The following is a 19,162-nucleotide window of genomic DNA, read 5'->3' on the forward strand; positions in this document are numbered from 1 at the left end:
TCATGAAGGGGTCAGAGGCCCGGGGGCAAAGGTAGTTGAGTGAATTCTTTTCTTTATTGGATAAACAGCTAAGTTCACTTGTTTCCCTTTGTACCCAAGTTGAGGGTTTACTTTCTTCTCCTTTTTTATGGAATCTTATTTTTGAAAATGTAAAATATTTACATAGTTCAAAAGTCAAAATTATATTAAAATGTATTCAGAAAAATCTCCCTGCCGTCTCTTTTTCTCCATTGTTTTCCCACCAACTCCCTACGAGTAACTGTTTTATTTGCTAATGCTGCCAAAAGCAACATGCCAGATATGGAACGACGCTTATAAAGGGGACTAAGTTACAAATTTACAGTTCTAAGGCCTTAAAAATGTCCAAACTAAAGCATCTCATGAAAGATACCTTGATTCTAGGAACTCTCGGTCAGCTGGGAAGGCTCGTGGCTGGTATCTGAGGTCCTTACTCCCTGGTCATTGCTTTGGGCTCCCGGTTCCAGTGGCTTCCTCTCTAAGCGTCTGTGGCCCTCACGTCGTTCTCCAGGACAAGACTCTGGGTTCTGACTTGCTCAGCATCTCATGGCAAGGCACATGACGAAGCCTGCTGGACTCCTCTCCAGCCACTGGTTTCAAACGGCTCTCGCAGATCCCGTGGGCCCTTCTGGGGTTTTCCTTTGCATCTCCAAACATCTGTGTCTTAAGCTTTCTCCTAAACGTTTCCCTGTGTGGGCTCTCTCTCAAGGACTCCAGTAAATAATCAAGACCCACCTGGAATGGGCAGAGTCACATCTCCATCTAATGAAAAATTCCCACCTACAACTGAGTGGGTCATAGCTCCATGGACGCCACATAATCAAAAGGGCTTACCCCATAATATTAGGTCTGCCCCACAAAATCAGATCAGGATCGAAAGGACGTAGCTTTTCTGGGGTACATAATGTTTTCAAACCAGCACAGTAACCATTTTCAATAAGTTTCTGATTTATCTTTCTTGTGTTTCTTTTGCATTGATTAATTAATTAAAATGTACATATTTTTGTTTTCTTACACAAAAAGTAGCACACTAAATACAGTCCTTCCCATCTTGATATTGTTTAACTTAACGCAATGTCCTGGAGGTCTCTGCCTCACGGCTCATAGAATCCCTTTTACAGCTGTGTAGCACCCACGTGGCACCAAAGCTCATTCACCCCATTTCCTGTGGATGGACATTCATGTATTTCCAAACTTTTGCTCTTTTAAATAATCCCACAGTGAATAAGTTGCTTCATATTTGTGAAAATGCATCTTTAGAATAAATCCTAGAGGTAAAATTGCTAGGTCAGAGAGCAAAAGAATAAGTAGTTTTGTTTGAGATTTACCAAATTATCTTTCAGACAGAGTGTAACAGCTGGCATTCCCTCCAACAATGTGTGAATGGCTGTTTGCTCAAGCCTCACTCACATGTGCTATCAAACTTTTGAACTTTTGCCAGTTTGCCAGATGAGGAATGGTATTTCCTTGTGGTTTTAATCCGCATTAAAACGTTTCATGTGACCCGTGGTATATATGTTTTCCGGGAATTGCCTGTTCATGTCATGCTCATTTTCATACTTGGCGTTCGGTCTTTTTCTTGATTTTTAAAGAGCTTATTATATAGTAGATATGCCCTTATCTCAGATCTACTCTGCAAATAATTTTTCCCAGATTGTCCTTTGTCTTTTGACTTCACTTCTGGTGTTTATGGTCCTAGAACAGGTTATTGTCCAAGTGCGTACTCTGCATTTTCTTCTGCCCAATTCTCTTAAGAGGGGGGACCATCAGAAACCATATTCACGGAAAATTGCCTGGAGAGTATTCCTCTAGAGCTGTGCTGTGCGATAAAAATATAATGTGAGACACAGAGGTAATTTTAAAATTTTCTAGTAACCATATTTTAAGAGAAAGAGGTAAAATTAATTTTAATAAGATATTTCATTTATACTACCAAATCTAAAATTTTTATTTCCACCTGTAATGAATTTAAAGGATTATTAATGAGACAATTTACATTGTCCTTTTTGACCTGAGTCTTCAAAATTCAAAATGGCTCTTTATCTATGTCACTGCTAGGTGAAAGCCCTTAAATCCAGTGCACAATTTGTGACATTCTCTTTCCCTTTGTCAGACTGGAAACTTCTGAGTTGGTGGCCAGTCCCTGCTCCCCAGCCAGCTGCCCGCCAGGGAGCCAGGGGCAGGGGGCAGGGGGCAGGGGGCAGGGGGCAGGGTTCCAATCCCTGTGGCATGTGCTGGGCCCTTTCAAGCACCCCCAGCACACTGGCTCTCAGGGCTGACCTGGTCTCACGGTGGCTGGTGACTGTGTCTCCCCCTCATGCCTAAGGACCAGCAGGGTCTCCACAGAAGGCCAGAAGCCCCTCACGCCACCTCTCTGGCTCCTACAAGCCCCTGACCTTGCACTGGGTCCCCCAGCAGCCAAGGGAACAACTGTTTCCTCTGCACAAAGAAGGCTCTGAGTGAGGAGAAGGCTTGGCCTCTGAGAAATGCCAAAGTCTTGACCTCGAGGGCCAACTGGGGCCCACGGATGACAGAGCCAGGACCACAGGGTGTGAAGGACTTGGGGGCGGGAAGGGACTGTTGTTAAGGAGCTGGATTTGGAGACACAGGACACCCGGTCTCTCCAGGATGATTGCTCCAACCTCTTACTGATCTCTCAGCTTATGGCTCAACAACTCCGTCTTCCCCCATCTAGCAGCCTGAGGGACTTGCCTAAAACTTAGGACAATGGCACTCCTGGATTAAAAGCTCCTTCCAACTTTCCAGGATGACAGACCTATTTGGAACCTGACCTCTATCTATCTTCCCACTGGAAATTCCCTCCCCACCCCACATGCCCTGTATCCACCCATCCATCCATCCATCCATCCATCCGTATTAATTATCTATTGCTGCATAGCAACTTACCCCACAACTCAGCAGTCTAAAACAATGATACACATCTATGGTCTCACACAGTTCCCTGGCGAAGGTGTTTGGAAACAGCTTAGCTGAGTGGTTCTGGCTCAGGGTCTCAGCGTCTTGCAGCCGGCTGCTGGCTGGGGCTGCTGGCTGAAGGCCTGCCTGGCTGGAAGAGCCACTTTCAAAGTGAGTGACCTGCTCACATGGCTGGCAAGTTGGTGCGGCCTCCTCCTCACCACCTGGACCTTCCCATAGGGTACCTGAGTGTCCCAGCAGCATGGTGGCAAGTGTTCCCGGACGGCAAGTGGAAGCCACAATGTCTTTTTTCACTCAGTCATGAGAATCTCACCACGTAACTCCTGCCACATTCTATTCCTTAAAAGTGAGTCTCTCACCCACCCACCTCGAAGGGAAGGGAAGTAGTCTCCACCTTCTGAACGGAGAAGTGCTAAGCAATTTGTGGACATGTGTTAAAACCACTGCCATCATCTAACCATCTAGCCAACAAACATGAACTGAGCGCCTGCTGTGTGCCTGGCTGCAAGCAGCTCACGGGCCAGAATCTTGAGGGCATACGGGTTAGACAAAGGGTTGAATACACCAATGTCCACCAGGTGAATGAGTGAATGAGGGAAGTAGACCAGGTGGGAAATGCAGTGAGCTGGCCAGCACATGCCTGGCTGAAGGCAGGAGCTGCCATCCAGCTCTAGAACTTTATGTGAAGCCTTCCAGTTTTTAGATGTTGACTACCAACTCAAGTTTGTGGTTGGAGTTGGTTCCCACTTTCTGTTTGCTGCATTTGGCCCATATGCTGCCAGTTTGTCAACTCTGACGTGGCCGCACTGAACCTTTTAGTGTCCACTCCCGAAATATTTATTCATCCATTCAACAAACATTTCTATGCGACACACCCTTTCCACCCATCATAGAAATGATTTGCGTGAACGCATGCTTCTCTACGTCTCTGTGCCACTGCACACACTGTTTTGCTGTGTTTTCTCCCCACAGTGAACGCCTCCTTCAAAACCCAGGTGCAAAAGCAGTTCTGGGAAATCTCTCCAGACCCCACCTTCAGGGGGAGTCACCGGTTCCCTCCTCTAGGTTCCGACCACCTTTGCGTTCACAGTCCCTCAGCACACTCCTCTGCAACCCCCACCGGAAGGTAAGCTCCCCAGGGTCTGGGTCACTTCTACAGGATTGATGGCATGATAGCGCAGCTGAGGTGGGGAGGGAAGATTGCTTGGGCCACCGGAGAGGGCTACGCAGAGGAGGGGGTCCCGGAAGCGTGAACAGGACTTGCAGAAAGGGGTCCCCTGGGGTAGGGAAGAAGGTGAGAGAAACCAGAGGCAGGAAAGCGTGGGTGGTGCCTGAGGCTGGCAGGGTCCCAGCTCCTTCCTCCTTAGACCTCCCCCTAGCTGGGAGTGGGGAGGAGCTCTTGGCCGTCTCCCCAGATGGTGAGGGGCGCAGCCCGCAGGCCCTGTGTAGCCCGAAGTTGCCGGCAGAGGAGAAACGTCTGGAACCAGAACCCAAGTCCCGGATGAGTCATCAATGGAGTCAGTCCTATAATAACAAGAATGAACTTAACTGGAGGGAAAAGAGAAACCCAGGAGTTGCTGGGCCCAGAGGTGTGTGTGTGGGGGGGCAGGATTAAGGGATGGATTAAGGGTGCATGACAGCGCTCAGAGTTCCCTGCCTTGAGGCTTCTAGCCCCAAATCCCCCTGAGCTCGGGCTCTTGGGGTCCACTGCCCTTGGAGGTTCCCATCACATGTCCCCAGCTGGTGTGTCTTCCCGACAGCTAGAGGGATTTTAAAAAAAACAAACTAATCTGATCATGTTACTCCCTTCCATAAATCCTTGCCATGGCTTTTCGTGGCTCTGAGAAGGAAATTCAAACTATTCTCTGTGGTCTGTAAAGCCGTGCCCACCTCTACTCATTCCCTTTGCCCCTTACTCTCTGCCTTTTTCAATGCCTCCAACATGCTCTCCTACCACAGGACGTTTACACATGCTGCTCCCTCTGTAATGCTCTCCCCTGACTTCTTTCATTAGTTAACATTTCCTCTCTTTATGGATCTCAGCTTAAGCTTTCAGGGCAGCTCTCCCAGAGCCTCTGGAATCCATCGGCTTCCTTTGATAAGCGATCTTTATTTCCTTTAAAGATCTTGCCACCATTTGTTTGGTGTACTCCTTATGAAGTCTGACTCCCTACTGGTCCATGAGCTACACAGGGGCAGAGGCTCCCTGTCAAGTCCGCCCTCACCCTCCAGCACCCAGCACGCTGCCCCTGGCGCCGACTGGACTGGGCGTTCAGCAACTGCATCTCCTGGCCTCACCCCTCACAGGACACAGCAAATGTCCATGGCTGTGGCCTCACCGCAGCCAGGGCAGAAACGCAAAGCAGAGGTTACTGGGTCCTTTGCACAACTGAGAAAACAAAGGTTCAGAGAATTCAGGCAAAACTCCACGATCTCCCCGAGGGCGTTAGTGGGTGGGCAGGAACTTGAGCTCAGGGCATCTCCGTAGATACCACGGGCTCCTCCATCAGGAGGCAATTTGGAGGCAGGCCACGTATCAGAGACAGTTGTCCTGGCTGGACAGTGTGACACTGGGCGTGTCGTCCCTCTCTGGGTAAACCTCCCTACCATAAGCCAGGACAGTTTTTGCTGTTGTTGTTTAACTTCTTATTCTGAAATACTTTCAAATGTACATGACAGTTATAAAAATAATAATACAAACTCTATACAGAGAACTCCAACCTACCTGTACCCCCTTCAGATACCCAGGTGCACCAATTTTAACATTTTGCCATATTTGCTGTATCATCCTCTCTATCCGTCTATCAGCCTGTCTGTTTATCAATTCATTTACTGGACACATGACTGCAGGTTATCATTTTCCTTGAATACTTAATACTGCCATGTACATTTCTGAAGAACAAGGATATTCACTTACGCATATCAAGAAATTCTTTTGATATAAAGCTTACAATTCATTGATATAAAGCTTACAGTATATATTCCTATTTCTTCCTTTGTTCCCATAATGCCCCTTTGAGTCTTTTCTCTTCCCTTGCTAGATCCCATCCAGGATCACGTATTGTATTTAACTGTCATTGTATCTTTATTTTCTTATTCTTTTTTTTTTCCTATTGTAGGAATATATGTCCAGTACAAACCTTCCCCTGCCATGAGATCCTACTGCTTTTAAGTAGTCTCTTTGTTGTTTCAGTGCCTGCCCTGTGGCTGCAGTTCTTTAACTGTTTTCTGAAGCTTTGAGAAAGATGTTTCTGCCAGTTCTTCCTGGTTGTTCAAAGCCTCTGTAGGGGGACAGAGTCCTGAAGCATCTCATGCTACCATCCTGATTGGGGTGAGGGTCAAACAAGGTGCATTTTTGAGTCTCTCTCAGGGGCTCTGAGAAGTTCTGTTCTCATGAGTTTTTTCCATCTCTGCTCCATCCACCAGACCACGGGTGTCCTAGGAGAAGATGAAACTGTGTGTCCACAGGTGCTCTTCACTCCCGTTCCAGAAGCTGGTAACAATCATTTAAGCATCATATTTCCCTTGTGAGAAGAGAGGTCATTGAGGGATGAAACCATGTCTTTTCTCCTCCCAGTGTGTATGAAGTGGGCAATCATCACCAACACTTTTGTCGACCTGACCTGTGTTTCCACCTCCTTCTTCTGGTTTCTCTGTTGAACTTCTCCCCAGTCCACACAGTCCTGTAGAGGCAGCCACCATGGGGCTCCCATCCAAGGGTGGGCAGAGACCATTCCAACCAGTTAGAGAGCCTCCCTGACCATAGGGATTGGTTCAGGATGAGACATGAGGCTGACCTAACCAAGGCCAATCCAGGTCTTCTCTGGGATTTGTGTAGAAATGTCAAAAAAAAGAGATGTTGTCGTTGTATGAGGATTGCTAAGCCAAGACCACGCAGTCCTGGAGCTCCAGGTTCCATCTCCCCTGGCCACAGGAAAGGAGCCATCAGCAGAATCGTAACAGAAGCCTGATGCCACTTCTCACTTATAAGACCCTTAAAGGCCTTTTTCACTTGAGCTAGGGTGAGTTGAATTTCTGTCACTTGCAATCAAGGATCCTTGATGGGAAATGCCAATTTCATCCAGGGTGAGGCTATGGACTATGCTACTGGGTCGTTCAGTCTCCCTGGTCTGGGACACTCATTGCCCCAGCCTCACAATATATCTGAGCCACCCCTTATTCTCACCATCAAAGAAGAGAGCCCCACTCATTTTCAATGCAGTGTCATGCAGCACAGTGCTTTGTGTACGTTGCTTCCTTTAAGAAGCAGATGCCAAAGATGAAGTTAGAAGAACAAGATTCATTAGGGCAATGCCTGTGAAGGAAACAGGGGAAAGGGAGCAGGAGCTGGCAGGGAGAGACCATGAGGTAGGTCTGATACCCTGGAGAGGGAGAAGGAGGAAGGATTGGGTAGAAAAAGTTTCTGACTGTAGTGCAGCTCTGAGAACTTCTCAGCCAGCCTAATGGGAAGCTCTGTAGCTAAGATTGCTCATAGAAGAGTCTCACATCAGGCAGAAACGATGCTGCCTTTTCATCTGTACTAAGTCATGGGCTGAGGGATCCCTGAAGCAGATGCTTTCAGCACACACAGCTTACTGCACTTCCTGCAGCAGCCTCTCTCTTGAAGGGACAGCTGAGTGGTGCGCTCCATGGCACTACATAACAGAGACCTATAGGGGGCTTTAGGGGGAAGGGTCTTACAGAGATCTATAGGGGCTTTGACATATGATTATAAACAGAGGTCTATGTGGGTTCTATAGGGGAGCCTATAGGGAGCTTTGAGGCAGAATTCAAACCCAAAACTTCTGCCTCCTGAGCTTGCATCTTCTCCACAGTGCCAGATTGCCTTATGCCTTGTGGGCCACAAGTGACAATCGAGCCTTGTATCAATGCCAACTCAAATGGTTTACCCGTACTGCCTGGGCTCTTTATGGAGGAAGATTCTGAGGCTGCTTCTAGGCTAAACAGGAAGTTCCAGGATTGATTAGTGATGTCTGCCTTGGATACAGGAGGGGTGAGTATGCATGTGTATCAAGTATCTGTCATCCTTGTCATGGAAAGAAATAAACATATGTTGAATGAATGAATGAATGAGTGAGGAGATTTTGAATTTCATGACATTCTGCTTAAATTAGGCAACTCCCTTCCCCTTAGCTAACCTGTGCTCAGTGAGGTATCTTAACACTTGGCCCTGGGAATCTCAGAATCTTAGGTAGAGCTGCTATTTATTGAGGACCTATTATATGCCAGGCATTGTGTTAAGTCCTTTCAAGGCATTATCTCATTGGATTCTCACAATAGTCTATGAGGAGAGGATTATGACCTCTTTTTTATGCTGGAAAACAGAGTCCCCAAGAAGGGAGAAATCTACCCAAGCTTACATAGCAAATCAGTAGCAGGCCCCATCTCTCCTGCTGCGTCTCTGCTTTCTCTACTCTGCCATATGCAAGGCCAGGAACCGATTTTATTATTTCTCTAAATTTAGTGCAGCAATAGGAACATGATTCACTTATTCATTTACCAAAGATGGGGAAATGAATACTTGAAAAGTCCTTGGAAAATATTCTGGAAAATCCCTGGGAGATGAACCAAATCCAATCTAACAGTTGTGCCTGTTTATTTGAAGACTGATTTCACAACCATCAGTCCCCAAAACAAACAACACCATTTGATATGTTGTATAATCATTCTGTTAGGCACGGAGCAAAGCACTTTATATTCATTAACTTTATTTCATCCCCACCCTAGCCCCATGAGGAAATAATTATGTGCTCTCTGTCTTCCAAAGAAGGAATGTGAGGCTCAGAAAAGCAAAGTAACCTCCTTGAAGTCACAAACAGCACAGAGTCAAACCACGCAGGCATATGTGAGCATGTGTGTGTGTGCATGCAGCTGTGCGTGTGCTTTTGGTTGCACGTGGAATTGTGCGATGTCTGCAGAGAGTGTTTCTGGAAGAACATGACGGGAATAAGGGCGTGAACGATGTTGGGGAGGCCCAAGGGGTGGACTGTAATAAACACTAGTTGTCTGTGGCAATTTTACATCCATTCTCCACACCTTATGCAACCTAATTTCCTTTTGGGGGCCAATGTTTCCACATGAGCAGTCTTGGTGGGATGTGGGCACATAGTCCAGAGAAGCTTATAAAAATCTGTCGTTTAGGGCTTTGAATCCAGCAAGAGTTCTTGGGCTCTTTTTAGGTAGTGTAGGGAGGTGTTGAAAAGCATAATATTTGGGACTGGATGACCTAGGCCCACTGCTGGGCTCCATGGTTTACTGGTTATCGACATTGGGCAAGCTACAAAACTCCTGTGCCTCAGTTTCTCACTTCTGTAAAACGCAGATAATATTTGGAATGCACCCCCCCAAAAAAAGAAATAAAAAGAAAAGATGAGAAAAAATTGTGGATAATAATAGAATCTACTTCACAACTGTTACAGACCTAGACCAGTCCTTGACACATGGTAAGTTCTATTTTGGTTGGTTATTTGTCTTGATGTCATTCCATCAGTCTCCAAGGGTTTCCAATCCATTTCTGTTAATGGGACCCCTGGAGCAGACTATTTATCCCTGGCCTTTCCAGAGGATAGGCCCCCAGCCTTCTCATGGATTTTATAAGCACCTGATACCTTGTCAAGAAATTATTTCTCTGCTTAATTAAGTCAGAATCCGTTGTTGCCCGCAACTCCAGAACACAAGCTGACACGCCAGTTCTGTCTGACTGCAAAACTGAGACTCCAAAACCTCCAAGCTTTGTTCCCTCCACCTAGCAGATTTCTGTACCCAACACGGACAGATCTGTTGGCTTTGGACTCCCATGTTCATGGCTGGAGAGTAAAACCAAAACCATCCAGACTGACTCCTGCAGGTTGGCTAGGACATATTTGTCTGCTTAATAAACACCACTGAGGGGTCCTCTGAACTCCAAATTGAAGATGAGCAGCTGGACGTCCAGAGAAGTGAAGGGACTTTCCCAAAGTCACACAGCAAAGTGGAATGGCTTTTGCTCAAAATCTCCCTGCTAAAAGACCGACTAAACTATGTGGGGTGGAGGTGAGAGATGGGCTATGAAACGGGTTAGGCTTTGAGCTCAAACCCTGGCCCACTAGATTCCGGGGTCTGCAGTCTTAGCCCCCTCGGCGGGCGGGGCGGCGGGACCCAGACGGGGGTGCGGCGGGGAGGAAGACGCCCGGCCCAGCTCCTCCTCCCGGGGGGGGGGGGGGTGGTGGCGGGAGGGGGCGCCGGCCTCTCCTCCCCCGCCGCGGCCCGGGGAGTGGGGCGCGGGCACACAGAGGCCGCTGTCTGGCCCCACGCGCGGCGTCCCCGCCCCGCCCCGGCCCCGGAGGCCATCCCCGCGCAGCCAGCGTCCGGCTTCCCGCCCGTCACCCCCTCACCCTCTCTGTCGCTGTCTGTCTCTCTGTCTCTCGCAGCCCCCGCCACGCCCCCCATTCCAGACGAGGCCGGGCTCGGGGCTCTGGGCCAGCCGGCTCGGCTCGCTCCGGCCGTGGGAGGAGCCGCGAGCTGCGCCGGACCGACGGACCCGCGGACCGACGGAGCCGGGAGCCCAGGAGAGGAGCGGCCACCACCTCCTGGAGCCTGTCACCATGGTACCGCCTGCCAAGGCCTGGACCACCTCGCTGTGCCCCTTTCTGGTGGGGCACAGCCCTCCCGGAACCCCTAAACGAGCTAGGCAGGGGAGGTGTGGCGGGATGCCCTGGGTGGGACTTGACGCCTCTGCTCTGAGAGGAACTCGGGTCCCTCCTCCCGGGTGCCGCGTCGCTGCCCCAGTCCCCAGCAGGGCAGAGGGTGGGAGAGGGGACGTGGGAACCCACCATCCCTGGCACTGCACAGCCCCCACCGTGCTCCTTCTTCTCCCTGGGCCTTGGTCCCTCCATCCCAGGAGGTAAGATTGACGAGTTCTAAACTTTGCTATTATCCCAACCTACCGCACAAACTGAATTCTAGCTCTTTGGACCTTGGGCAAAACCTGGGGTAGGCATGGACTTTTCTGTTTCAGACGGGGCTGGAGAGTCAAATATGCACCCTGTGGCTCCAGGGAGCTTCTATGGGGGACAGGTAGTAAAGTCCCCTCCCAGCCAGCCAGGCAGGGCAGGACAAGGAGGGTCAGGGTCTGCAGTAGAGAGAAGGGACTTGCTCACAAAACTTGGGGTGAAAGGTCAGAGATATGCACGCCCGGCCTGGGGAGTGGGTGGAAGGTGGGTTTAGGGTAGGAGAAGGAGGAAGGCCAGGACTCCTCTACCCCAGCTCTCCAGACTGGCACCTTGAGAAGTTTGGGATGCTCTGGGAGAGGGCTGTGTGTGTGTGTGTGTGTGTGTGTGTGTGTGTGCGCGCGCGCGCACACACACACATCCCAGTGTCTGGGAACAGGGAATGAAAGAAGAGTCTGTGCTCTGGGAATCCCAGTCCAGTTCTAGGCAGGTCCACGGAGCCCCAGGCAGCTTTACAGGAGTGCTAGGGGTTGGAAAAGGGCTGTAAAGACAGGCCAGGGCTTTTAACCCCTTGACTGTGATCAACTGTGCTGAATTTTTGTGGGTTTTCACTCACAGGTGCATCCACGCACAGAATTCTAAATAGAGATGTGTTTATACACACGCAGAACTCACTGACACACGTCCCCACTGACGCAGCGCCAAACACACACACACACCTTGTCCACCAGCTTTTCCATGCTGCTAAATACAGGTACACACCTGCACCGACACCAAAAACCAGATGGCATAGCCACACACTTCAATCCGTACACCAACAGAGAAAGTAGAAACACGTGTTGCTCTTGGAGCTGTTTGAAAATAATAATCACATTATTGATTTGATTCTTCACACTCTCACCACAGGCAGGCTCTGCCTAGGCTGAGTGATTTATGAGTGGTTGTTTATGTAATTTGCACCAGCTCGTAGAATAACCTGCTGGTGTCTCTACCCAGAGGACTTTAGGCTCTGGGACCTTACATGGCTGCCCCAAGGTCGCCCCGCCAGGAAGTGGGAGTTTGGACAGCCTGATTCCTGAGCCTACTGTCAGCCACCTTGGCCATTCCAAAACTATGGTCTGAACCAAGCCTTGCTTGACTTCAGACCCAGTCCGAATATTACTTTTAGAATCCAGAAACCCCTTGCTGAGCCCCAGAACTCCTAGGTAGCTCTCAAATTAAGGTTTGGCACTGGGCTGCCCTGTCTCAAAGCTTGGGGGTTTCTTTCCTGAGTGGGAAAGATCGGCAGATTTCCATCCCACTTCTGCCTTTAAATGTTAAAGATAGTCACTTGCCCAGCTCTCTGGACTCACCTCTGTGCTCCAGGTATTCTGGCCTTGATTCAGAACCTCCTATGTTTTATGCTCCCTCCCACCACGGGGCCTTTGCACATGCTGTTCCTGCTGGGTAGAACACCTTCACCTAATAAGTTCCTGTTCCTCCTACAAATCCATCCAAAAGTCACCTTCTCAGGAAAGCCTTCCCTGATTTCCCCAACTCTTATTCTAGCATGCCACATAGCTCTCCTTCGTGGCACCCACCACAGTTGTAAATATTACCCTATTTGTGGGGACATTTGATTAATGACTGTCTAGTGTTCTGGGGCAGCCTAGGGTCAGGGAATCTGATAACAAAGAGGCTTAGGGTTTATGTTGTGCTGCATTTCCCAAATTTCAGTGTCATCATGGCAGTTTTTTGCATATACTCTTGCTGGATAAAGTATTAGAAGGAAATTAAATTTACTACTTATTATTTGCTTAATATTTTTATTTAAATCAATTTACTTTATAAACTTAAAAATATATATTTGAATAGGAAATTTCATGTCAAGATCATGAAAAATCAGTATCCATTGTCATAAATAGGAAGCAACTGTATGTAATATATATATCACATATATAATGAAGTCCAAATCATGTCAGTACATTCTAGCTGAATGAAGAGACCTGTGAATGATTCCAAAGCCCCAGACCCATCTTATCTTTATTAAAAGAAATAATGAATATCTGAGAGCTGTTCAAGGTATACCAGCCCCAAAGTGAGGCTTGCTCCTTGGTGTGACCGGGAGGCCTGGAAGAAATTAGGAATGATTTTCTCACTGTGATTTCACTGTGTCCTCTGAAAATCATCCCGTGGGCCCTCTGTGATCCCATCCCAGGTGGAAGACAAACCAGTTGAGTCCAGTTCAATTCATCCAACTTTGTCAAAGTACCTCCTGTGGGGCCAGCTCTGTGTAAGGACCTGGGGACAGAAACCAGTTAGTCTGGGTTTCTGCCTTAGGAGCTTGAGTCCCTGAGGCAGAGGGGCCCATCCTCTGAGAATTCTGGCTGTATAGTGGGGTGGGGTGGGGGGGGGTCCATCTCTTTGCCTAGAAGCAGGTTGTGCAAGGCTCTGCAGGGGGGTAGGAGCTCACTCTGCCAGGGAGGAGCACAGGGATGTGTCCTTAGCGTTGCCCAAAGTGGCACTCCCACCCTGCTGCTAGGCGTGGAGACTTTACATGGTCTTTAGAGGAACATCTTTTATTTTACAGCTTTTCTTCTTAATGAGTATCAGGAAGTGATAGACAGCATCAACCCATGATATGTAAAGTACATAATGATGAATATCAAGTAAATAATAAATTAGGATATGTGAACATGGCACACGTACACACAAACACTACCTCCTGAATGTGGTATCTGGATTGTTGGGAAACCCCGGGCTGGAGAGTAAAGTGGGTTAGAAGAAGTAGGAAAGGTCAGCTGGGAGCAGACTGCTGGGCTGCGAATGCCAGGCCGAGTTGCTAAGGCAATGGGGAGCCACCCGAGGTTGTTGAGCAGCACATGGTCACCACGAGATCCATGAGTTAGGCCACTGGGGCAGCCGAAAGGGAGCCTGACCTGGTAGGAGGGAGCCTGGGAAGGAGGCAGAAGAGATGGTGTTTATGTGTGCAGGTCGGTACCCCAGTTCTACTATTTACTAGTGGTGGAGGCTTGGGCTCAGTTTCTTAACCTGTAAAATGGGAATGAAACTACCCAGCCTGTAGAACTATTGGGAAAATAAAAGAAAGCACTGCGTGGAAAGTATTTTTAGCATAGAGCCTGCAAAGAAGCTGTGCTCAGAAAGAAGCAGCTCTCGATATAATCATATAATCACACATTATCTTTGGTAGGAGATGGTGAACCCCAGGGAAAAGATAAAGGGGAGAGGAGGAAGAAGGAACATCCAGGAAAGACCTCAGAGTCCTCATTTGAATAGACACAAAGGAGTAGCTTTCCCAAGTCACAGCAGTGCCGTGTGACAGAGCCGGAGTTGAACAGGCATCTCTGATACCCACTTGCCTCCCTGCTCACTGCATCTGGGTTGTTTTTCCATTTTCTGAAAGGCTGATGTGAGGAACCAATTCCTGCTCACTCCTCCACCCACACAAACACTAAAAGGGCTTCAAGCAGAAGTTTGGGTGGGATGCGAGCAAGAACTTCCTGGAGAGCGGAGCAGCGGAACCGGGGTTGTAGAGTCAGTCTCCAGCTTGGAGATGGTCAAGAGGGAAACCCCGGAGGCTGAGTCCAGAGGCCGCCACCTGGCAAGCACTGGACGGAATGGGGCTCACATTCATATTTGGTTTGATCAACCTTTACAAAATTGAGAGATTTCACTAAAAAATCAGTAGATTAGGCAATGCTGGGCTGAGCTGATGAGATTGGACATGCGCCCCAGGCCCTACCGCTCCCTATTGCTTTGCTGAGGCGGACTGTCAGGGGTCACTCACTAAGCAGCTGGCGGGGTCGCCTCCTCACCCTCGGCCCACTTCTGGGTCACTGTCGGGTCCCTGGAGGTATCTGCAGCTGTGGATGCCGATTTAGACACTCCTTAGGCCTGACGTAGGGAAATGGACAAGACGAAAGATCTTTTCCAACTCCCTCACCAATGATTAACTGATCCCGTTCAGAAATGACATCCCAGCTCCAGACCTTCCTGAACATGATTGAGCTTTGAATTCTAGAATGCATTAGCCCGATGCCCCCATCTTACAGATGAGGAAACTGAGGCCCAAGGTCACCCCCCCCCCATGAGTCAGGGGCTAGAATCTCAACCCCCCAAGCCTTTCTGCCATGGAGATGTGCAATCCTAGGACAAGGCCCACCCCAGCTTTTCTCAGCCTTCTCCCTTTCAGGTGCATCCGAGGCGGCCAGGGACAGGTCACTACAGGCATTTCCCTGGGGGGAATGGAGGGGTCCGGCCTTTAAGGGAAGCTTGGCCCACATCTCACAAGGCCCAACTAACATCTGGTGAGACCATGGAAAAGAGGAGCCAGCCTTGAAAAAACACACACTCGCACTTTTATTTTTGTTCCTTCGATTATAAAAACTGCACAAACTGGTTATAGAACATATGGAAAATCCAGCAAACTATGAAGAAAATGAAAGCGGTATCTAGTTCCCCTCCCCCCTCCCCCCACCCCCTGCCCTCCACAGCCCTGGGTTCATGCTTTACTTAACGTCCTCCTGGCTTTTGTGCAGCTCACATGCATCTTTACAGGGGCCGAGGAGGTTGGCTGGGAGGGCCCCCTCTGGGGGAGGGAGTGGAAAGCTCTGGTATATTGATCTGTGTGGTGGTTGCGGGGTGTGTGCATCGGTAAAAATTCATCAAACTGTTCTCCCACTTTATGTAAATAATACCTAAAATTACAATAGCACCAGAGGCTCACTGCAGAAACATGGACACAGAAATCTGTAAACTGCCTTACTCTTCCCTCCTCTTCTCCCCAGGCGGAAGGGCTGTGAGCAGGCGCTTTGCTCCAAGGTTCCCTGCTCAGTGCAGAGGGCCTGGCCCCGAGCTGCTCCAGCGGCCGGCGTGAGACGGGTCCTGCCGTCCCTGGGCCCAGGCTGCACAGGAGCGGCCACTGGGTGCAGGCTGGCTCGGCTTGCCTCACTTTTTTGCTTTTTGGTTTCACACCACTCTCTTGCCTTAGCTCCTGCCGGGGAACAGTTACAGGCCCGCCTGGGCTGCCCTTGCTGGGGAGGAACGGAAACACGTCTATTAGGTTTCATGGAGATCATTTTGAGGGGCCCACGTGGGGCTGGTGTGGCAGGTAATGCTTTGGCCAAGAGCTTAGGCCCGTAAATGGTTACAGGGTGCAGAAAACTGAGCCAATTTGTCAAAGCTGCAGGCTTCCCAACCTGTGGGCCTCGGTCTGCGAGAGGCAATCAGTTTCTCCAGGCCACACTCAAAACAGCCAAGGCCAGGCAGCTGGGAAGGTCACCCCAGAGGTGGGTGGCTGCAGGTGGTCCCAAGGCAGCAGAGACAGTAGGGGTAGGAGGAGGACGGCATGGCTGGCCCAGCCTGGGTGGGACCCGCTGTCATTCTCCTCCTCTCCGTGACCTTGTGCAAGGTCAGCCTCAGTTTCTTTGCCTGCACAATGGGGCTGTTCCTTACTTAGCCTGTAGGATGGTTGTCTGGACTAAGCCAGAGCATGTGAGTGGTAGAGGGCTGGCAGAAGTAGGTGCCTGGAAGCTGTTGTTATTTTGGGGGTGACAGCAGAGGATTCAGGAAGGGACGGGGGCTGAACGTGCCCCCACCCCCACCCCACCCCAAATCTTGGGACGCAAGAGACCAGGTCCGAGATGACACCAAGAAGGACCTGGAGAAAGAAGATGTCTTTGCCCAGAGGGCAGAACTTGAGCTTTGTCTGATGGGATGAATAGAAATAAATAATAATATCAGTAACAGAGCAGCCCCTGCTAAGTGTTTCCAAGACTCTCTACTTGGTTATCTCCTTGTCTCTCCACAACAATCCTTCCCCGTTTACAGATGGGGAAACTGACGCATGTCACGGGGGAAAGGGCTCAGCTTGTTTTGCAGGGTTGGAAGGAGGAGCACAGGCAGGACACAGCAGTTCATTACAGCAGAGATCCCAGTGCATCACCTTGGGCCACGTTATGAGAAGGTTTCCCCCCCCTTCTGAGTTCCCCTCTGACCTGACAAGTGAAGGAGAAAGCCTCTGCATGGTGAGAGGATGCCTCACTGCCTCTCTAATGCTTGGAAAGCTCGTTTGGGAAAAAAGAGAGAAGGTCTCAGACTCTGAGCCTTCAGAAGGTGATCGGATGGCACGAGAATTTAATGGTAGCATTTTGCTTTTATGGTATTTACTTTTTTTCTTTTAAAAAAACAGCTATTTAAGCCATTACTTATGCTGGTTGCATTGTTGAACTCTCTGTCTCCCATGCCTGGGGTCCATGGAGTGTGCCGGTCGCAGCAGTGTTCCATGATGGTTGCACTGCTGTCTGCCGTCCCCTCCACTACACTATCTTTATGCATCCCATCCCTGCACAATCCTGGCTTCTATGGTGTGGCTCTGTGGGGTGGCCACCACTGCTACTGTCCACTCTCACCCTTCAGCTGCCCTGCTGTGGTCGTCACCAAGCAGATCGTGTCCTCCGTGAGGTCCCTGTACCCATCAAATGGTCTTGCCCAGACACCGCTTTCGATGAGGCTGAGTTTTTGTAGGTGGTGTCATCTCGTTCATCCTGGTCTCCCAGGATGGCATCGCCCAGGGTGTCCTGCGGGTCAGGTCAACTAGTGGGAGACAGAAAGCATTTGGGACCTGCTTTTCCCACCTGAGGGTGGGAAGCATCTCCCGTGGACAGCACCCTCAGGTATCTGCAACCGGCCGACAGTGAACAGAAGGACTGGAGCGTTTGTTTCCCTTTTCTACAGGGTGGCAATCCCTATGCCAAACCATTTCATTTATGTGCAGGGACAAAGAGTTGAAAGGCACTTTATTAGTGAGGGTTCTCAAGAGAAACAGAATCAACAGGAAATATCCATAAATATAAAATTTATAAAAGTGTCTTATGTAACCGTGGGAGTGCAGAGTCCAATATCCGCAGGGCAGGCTGTAAAGCTGAGGACTCCGATGGAGGGTCTGGATGAACTGCACAGGAGAGGCTCACCTGCCGAAGCAGGAAGAGAGCCTGTCTCTTCTGAATCCTCCTTAAAAGGCTTCCAGTGATGAGGTTAAGCATCACTCATTGCAGAAGACACGCCCCTTGGCTGATTACAAATGCAATCAGCTGTGGATGCAGCTGACGTGATCATGATTTAATTCTACGAAATATCCTCATTGCAACAGACAGGCCAGCACTTGCCCAATCAGACAAACGGGCGCCACCACCTGGCCACGTTGACACATGAACCTGACCATGACAGGCACTTTTAGGAAAGTTCTAGGGAATATTCTGGGTGTAAATTTTACATGATTATCAAAATATTCCTTCAAGTTTTGCCGTGATGAAAAACTTTCCGTAGAACCACACTTTGGCCATTTTATTCCATTTTTCTTTTAGTTAGTTCCTTACTCAGTTTTTAACATTCTATAAAATACTATGGAATATTTTTAAAAATAGTTATTTAAAAGAAATAGAATAATAAAAATAAATATATGTTGCATTATGCAAAAAATATAAATTTATAAGTGTATAAATATATTTCTATACATATATGCATACAGAAGATCTTGTACATATATAAGTTATATATCATATATCTTTATACATTGTTATTTATATCAATATATACTTATCTGCTTATAATGATAAATAGATAAAATGAATATGAATATATTATATAAATGGAATATAAACCACCAAGGCATCATTGTTTTATTTTTGGACTTATAATCCATTTATGCCAACTGATGCTGATTTTTTCATTTATACTGATGATATCATCAATAACAGCCACGAAAATACCAATGATGGCTGCTGCTCAGTGAGTGCCTACTGAGTGCTCATCTGTGCAGAGAGTTTACATATACCATCCCATTCGATCTCTCTTAACTCTTTGAGATAGAGATGTTTACAGTCTTCAGTTTTGCAGGTAAGGGAACAGGCACGGAGAGTTAAGTGACTTGCCGGGCCACACGACCAGTAAGTGGCAGAGCCAGAATTGGAACCCACTCTGACTGGCTCCATTCTCCTAACCAGCATGGTGGTACAGAGTCTCCACTTAAAATCCAACCACGCATGCTTTTTTTTTTTTTATTAATTAAAAAAAAAAATTAACAAACACAACATTTAGAAATCATTCCATTCTACATATGCAATCAGTAATTCTTAATATCATCACATAGATGTATGATCATCATTTCTTAGTACATTTGCATCGATTTAGAAAAAGAAATAGCAAGACAACAGAAGAAAATAAAATGATAATATAGAGAAAAAAATAAAAATACAAAA

The 19,162-nt window shown here is 48.4% G+C and overlaps 1 protein-coding gene and 1 long non-coding RNA gene across 2 annotated transcripts in view; both read left to right on the forward strand.

The window, feature by feature from the left end:
* The first annotated feature begins 3,864 nt into the window (after positions 1-3,864).
* LOC143683549 (uncharacterized) lies at positions 3,865-9,413 on the forward strand. Its single transcript, XR_013175529.1, has 4 exons — positions 3,865-4,081; positions 6,382-6,451; positions 7,791-7,969; positions 9,299-9,413. It is a non-coding gene; the product is annotated as an uncharacterized LOC143683549 (long non-coding RNA).
* Positions 9,414-10,015: 602 nt separating this feature from the next.
* Positions 10,016-19,162, forward strand: part of KIAA1755 (KIAA1755 ortholog) — a 42,971-nt gene continuing 33,824 nt past the window's right edge. The window contains 6 exon segments of the mRNA XM_077156733.1: positions 10,016-10,031; positions 10,386-10,562; positions 15,097-15,211; positions 15,692-15,829; positions 17,322-17,361; positions 17,462-17,488. Coding sequence (XP_077012848.1) covers positions 10,016-10,031; positions 10,386-10,562; positions 15,097-15,211; positions 15,692-15,829; positions 17,322-17,361; positions 17,462-17,488 — 513 coding nt within the window.

This window comes from Tamandua tetradactyla, chromosome 1 (genome assembly GCF_023851605.1).
Source record: "Tamandua tetradactyla isolate mTamTet1 chromosome 1, mTamTet1.pri, whole genome shotgun sequence".
In the NCBI taxonomy this organism is placed as follows: domain Eukaryota; kingdom Metazoa; phylum Chordata; class Mammalia; order Pilosa; family Myrmecophagidae; genus Tamandua; species Tamandua tetradactyla.